The sequence below is a fragment of the Artemia franciscana genome, chromosome 16 (genome assembly GCF_032884065.1).
Source record: "Artemia franciscana chromosome 16, ASM3288406v1, whole genome shotgun sequence".
NCBI lineage: Eukaryota > Metazoa > Arthropoda > Branchiopoda > Anostraca > Artemiidae > Artemia > Artemia franciscana.
The window spans coordinates 21,443,438-21,449,437 of NC_088878.1; the positions used below are offsets into that span (position 1 = coordinate 21,443,438).

At 33.6% G+C, this 6,000-nt stretch overlaps 1 protein-coding gene across 1 annotated transcript in view; it reads left to right on the plus strand.

Annotated features, from left to right (window-relative positions):
• Positions 1-2,784, plus strand: part of LOC136037208 (histidine ammonia-lyase-like) — a 44,456-nt gene extending 41,672 nt beyond the window's left edge. The window contains exons 10-11 of the mRNA XM_065719796.1: positions 1,110-1,227; positions 2,506-2,784. Coding sequence (XP_065575868.1) covers positions 1,110-1,227; positions 2,506-2,679 — 292 coding nt within the window. The 3' untranslated portion in view covers positions 2,680-2,784. The remainder of the gene's footprint in view (positions 1-1,109; positions 1,228-2,505) is intronic.
• Positions 2,785-6,000: the final 3,216 nt, after the last annotated feature.

A 6,000-nucleotide genomic window follows, 5' to 3' on the forward strand; every position in this document is an offset into this window, starting at 1 on the left:
GCTGACAAATTTCAATCTATCCTAGAGATAAACACCAAGGCTGGTTATCATTGCAAAGAATACAATTTTGGGCCTAACTGGGCTCCGTAGGTCATATCAGTGTAAATTGGGAAGAGTTAGTATATATATTTAGGCATTTGACTACTTGTGTTCTATTGATCAGGGAAGACGCAATTGCTTCCATCTAAATAGGCTTCAGCTTGAATTCTACCGCTATAATATTGAGCCAGGAAATAGATTTTTTTTTAATTTGTTACATGCTAGGCCCAAAAGCAGAGCAAGATAGTAGATGGTGAAAATGAAACATAAGTTTCCGAGTTGCCTAATGTCAAAAATTTGGGATCTTCTTTATTTTCAACCGCTCAATTAAAAACTATCATGTGATTTAGATAAAACGAGAATAAGTATAACTGGTTGTACTCTTTCATAATCTTTCTTTGTACCTTTCTTTTTCACAGGAGTACTAATGAAACCGAATTTCTGATAGTTTGCGAACTTGCCAGTAGAGGAAATTTCCTTAAAGAGCAAGGACAAAGGTCTTCAAATAGTGTCATTAATGGTGTTATTAGTTCAATTGGGAAGTCTAGCTGACAGTTGCTGCACTTCAGTATGTTCATAGTTGTTGTCTACACGTCTAAGAGCAAAATAGCGGGAACGTTGAGGGGCATTAGATAACAAAGAGTAGCTAGAGAGAGAAGAGACCGAGACTTTGTACTATGGAGAAAAAGAAATTGTTTAGATCATTGGCTGTATTTAAGGGCTCTTTTCAGGGATGGACACCAATATTGTTTTGGGTTTTTCCAAAAACATTTTTTATTCCATTACACCAATGTTTTGGCTTAGTAGGAAAAAAAACGTGATCTATTTTTTGCAATATGAAGGAATGATTTTATTTATTTCTTTCTTTTTATGTAGTCTACGCAGCGTATTATCTTAGGATGTTTTACCATGTTTAAGTAGATTTATTTAATTTCTAAGTATTGTTTTGAATTGATCGTCAATGGATGGTATATAATTTGAACAGTTTTTTTTTCATAATAGTCAATCATTAACTATGATTAAGTAATAAGGCTTTTTGGATAGTGTTATTGGTATTAATTGAATTTCAGGGCCTTGGATCAAGACCGCTTTATGTCACCAGACATTGAAAATGTTGCCAAACTTCTCAAAGAAAACAAAGTTTGGATGACTGTAAAGGATCTACTTCAAATATCAGAGAAAATCCCAGTAAGTCCCTCTTAGTCACACTGTCTATTGTTATAGCTTTCTTACTGTCTTCTTAAGTTGAATCAAACTTTAGATTCTGTGTTAATGGGATCTTGCCGCATTTGTAGATAAGGTTAAGAGATTTCACAGAATGCCCAAAATCAAATTTTAGTTCCTATCATAATGAGGTCTTTGCATATTCTTGGATCCGACAAGGATCTTTCTTAGGATACCGGGTGCGCTCACCACAGATCTCTCACTATCGATTCTTTGGTTTTAATAGGCTGCTTAAAAGACAAAGACCTATTAAAATTGGCTTGTGATGATAAGTCAACTGACACTACACAATCTGAATCGCAGCTAGTGAAAGAGAATGTCAAACGGGTAGCGCTGTAAGCTGTACCTGAATTGCAGAGAATGTTAGTTTTAAAAACAAGTTTTGGCAAGAAAATTAGTTTTTTGCAGATCTGACCATATAAAACGTAATTAAATTCAAACTGTTTAATAATTGTATAATGTATGAATTCATTTTAAATAGCTATTTATTGAATAACATACAAACGTTTATAAATACCTAGCATAAATATTATATACTATTATAAATATTATAAATAGTTAGAAATAACTTATAAATAACTTAATCAGATTAAGTTATTTATCATTTATTAAATAAATTATGGCAACGACTTTTTATTCATTTGTTCAGCTTGGTGCTCAACAAATAAATTTAATCTTGTTCATAGTTTGCTGTAGAATGTTGTCCACCTGTTCTTCCGAAATTTGCTGTAATTTTAATAAAAGTTTTTTATTTCAATTTAGCATAACTCTTTACTTTAAATTTCTATTTTTTGATGTTTATTTGTTGAAAAATAGAAACTTATCTTTATTAATTTTGTCTTAAGCAATATAATATTAACAATTTATGTATGCATAAACTCAAGAGCCATGTAAGTGTTTTCATTTTTCGTTCTTCTTGCAGTTATTTTTCAAACTGAATAACAGCTTCTTCCGACGTTCTTGGACAAAAAAATACTTCCACGTAATACAGGCTTCTAGGATACATGTGGCCACAAAAATTGTTCTTGCAGATTTGGGGGGTAGAACGGGGTAAGGTATAATAACAAGGTCGTACTTTTAGTGGTGTTCCTCAATGGAGTCTTGCAAAATTTCACAGTTGCTAAAAAATTTTACATAATAGCTGAAGGGGGAAGTGGTGACACTTCCATGCAGTGGCCTGTACAAGTAATCGCTATTATGAGTTCATTAAGAGTATATTCTAATGAGGAATGTCTTTTACAGATGGTTTCGAGGCCTGATTCACCAACTGCTGCATCGCTTCAAGAACCGATGTCACCTACTACGGTTGTTGAGAACACAATCCTCTTCAGCCGTCAAGACTCCGATGATTCTGATAACAGTCCCCTTAAAAAGAGACATTGCTCTAACCATGGCGAAGACACGTCATCTAACTAATTGCTTTGTTATTATTATATTTGTATATTTGTTGGTATTGGTGCGTGATAAGGGATGCTTTGAAATATTTTAAACATTTGAATATATTAAACAGTGAACCAGTCATTGATAAATTGTAACGTAGAAACTTTGTTTACAACAACATCATTCAAGATTTGAAATAGGATGGTTCCTTAAAGGCTGCAAAACGTTTAGATTCTTTTTGTTGCTTTTTAAAGATTCCCTTAGAAACAAATCATAATTGGGAAAAAAAATTCTTAATTAACAGCAAACTAGGAAATTACAATTTTTTTAGAAACATTTGTCAATTAGTTCATCATAACAAGCTTCGATCCCATATATTTTGTAACCAAGTGGAAAATAAAGGGTTTTCAAACTACACAGCAGTATATATAAATATATATAATTTACCAAAATGGGGAATTCAGTTTCGAAGAAAAAAGACAGTTGTAAATTTTTTTATTGTAGCGGGTGCAAAATTTAAAAAAGAAACGTAGGGGCGATACCTGCAAATAGTCACCTGATGAATATTGGCAGAAACAATTTAAAAACTTGTGATCTTTTGGACGTTTAGTGGGAACACATTGTTACTTTTGAATTACAGCGGAGACAATCGTTGTAAAACTCAATTAATTCGTTTTGCTTATTTATTGTCACAGTTCAATGTTGCAACATAGTTCAATGTTTCAAAATTGACGAGCCACGCCAAAAATTGACGAGTCAATTTTTGAAAGATTTTTTTGCCAGAAAATCTAGGAATGCGTACGGTTTACTAACTGTCGTATCTTAGCTAGCGTTTATAATCCACTTGCTGTTCCACATCTACTGACCTTTGCATCATTTTGGTCTCTTCTTACCGCTTCAAATATTAGGAATATACAGAGGTGTTTCTACAAGTATGCAAAATATTTGTTAATTAAGGTTAAAAAACCTCGGGGTATGGAGTGGTCCAGTGTCCACGGTGCGGCAAAGAAACGAGAGATATGGGAGGCAGATTATTGGTGAAAGCACCTCTCTCTTCGTTGTATGGAGTTGCTGCTCCACAGTCCACAGTGCAGAAAAGAAACGAGAGATATCGGAGGAAGATCATTGGTGAAAGTACCTTTGTTCGTTGGTAATGTGTCTGGTCTTACATATAATTGCCCTTATTTGTATTTTTTTTCTTTTTCTTTTTTTTCCTGTCAGTTCTTCTTTGTTCTGTTCTCTTATGTATTTGTCAGAATTTATTTGTTTCTTTTCCTTTTCTTTCTTTATACTCCATCAATGTAATATTCTATTTATGATGGGCATTAAGTTGATACATTCGTACATACATTGAGGCATAATCCTGTCTAATTACTATTACCCGTCTAATAATTGATCATAAAATAATGTAAAATGGACTGAAAATGATATAAATTGAATGGATGAGTTAGGTACTCCAGAGCCCCTATTTTCTATATTACTTACACAGTTTACCTACTTTTTTTCCTGATAGGCAAGCTCTCTATGCTTAAAGTTTCTGGTGAAAACTCTAGACTAATAACAATCTTATTAATTGTATTACTCACTATCGTTTGCTGCATCTGACTATTTTATTTATCCCAAAAAGACACAATGATTTTTGTTTGTTCTTTATATGCATGTTTGTTAGTGACTTCAGCATACAACCTATAAACTATTTCAGCTTTTCTAAAACTCATTCATGTCTTTCTGCAACTTTTAGAATTTCAGAATTCCTTTGTCTGACACTACATTGAATTGAAATTGATGGGTGGTTACCATAACAATTGATGCATTTGTATTATCATATTTTATTTTGCAGATTGTTGCTCTTCATTTGACACAGTCCAGATGCATGCTTTCCAGCACATTGTAGCCAAATTTCTTCTTCAGCTGAACAATATCTCTTTACATGTCCATATCTTTGGCACTTAGGACATTGTAGCAACTTTCCCTTATATGTGTACAATCCACCTCCTCCTCCCCCCCATCCAGACCACTGGAGGAAGGAAATTATTTTCACATGTTATCAATATTGCTAGACTGTCTTCTATATTCCTAGTCTCTCTGTTAAATCTTTTTTTGCCTTTTGGTCCTAATTATTGCAATTGGGACATCTAAACTATCTAAAATATCATCCTCTGAAACTTCAAGGGGTAGTTTCTTTATTATCCCTCTTACTGTCCCACTTCTTCTCTTGGCCTCTATTACCAAACTACACATTTGGCTTTGCTTCCAGATTTTCTCAGCTGTCTCCTCATTTTTCATAAAAATATCCATTTTCCTTCTTTCAGCAAAAACTTTGAACTCAAACTTGTTTTCCTCTAATAGTTCTTTCATGCACTTTTGAGAGTGTGAAATCTTCTGGGAATCTTTTTATTTCCTCTTCCTCCTTTACTTAAATGACCATTCCAATCTTGAAAAGTTCTTCTTCTGGTATCTCAAATCCTCATTGATATTTAATTTTGTTGATACCCACTGCCCCTAGTTTGGCTTTATATTTATCCTTTTCTTTCATCTTTTGGAACTTGGGAAGAGAGTCCACCATTATTCAGTAAATTATGCTTTTTCATTAGAGGTTTTTGACACTCCATATCTGTAGCTATTTTTGTTGTCTACTTCAGTATTCATACTTTCTGCAATATAGGGGTTAACACGATCAAACACGTCTATTTCCTGTTCACTATATGCTTCTCCGCTTCTTGGTAAGGGTGGATGCTCCTGATCTAGTTGTTGGCTATATCTATTTTGCATTGATACCATTGGTACATAAGTTGAAACACTGGGGCAAGCACATTTTATTAGGGCTATTAGAAGTTGGATTGGTGTAAACATTTGCCTATACTGGTTAGCTACAGGCACTGTTGTTAATCCTGGTGTATTTTGGAAGTCATTGGGAATTTTGACTGGAGCCCCAGATTGATCCATTATTGTCCACTTTCCTCTTCTTGCAAAATATATTCTTTAAATCTTTCCAAACTAACGTTATTTTATCTCCTTCCACACTACAACTCTAGTTTGTCCTTTTTAACTCTGCGGCGATTGAATTGGACAACTTTAAAGTGTCTAAAATCCATATTCAATAATTTGCTTTTATCTTTTCTCCTGAACTTTTAAATCTTACCAAAAAAATGATTTTCTTAAGAATGTATTTCGAATCTTCTGGTAAATACTAAAAGAAAAAAAAAATTAATTCCACGGATTTCTTCTTTAAATATTAAGCCAAATGACGGGAAACGGAGATCAAATATGATTGCAGGTCGGCATTCTGGCATATTTACAGAATCTACCAAATGGAGACGCGCTTTAACGCACAAATGCGGCGCTATCCAACGTTCA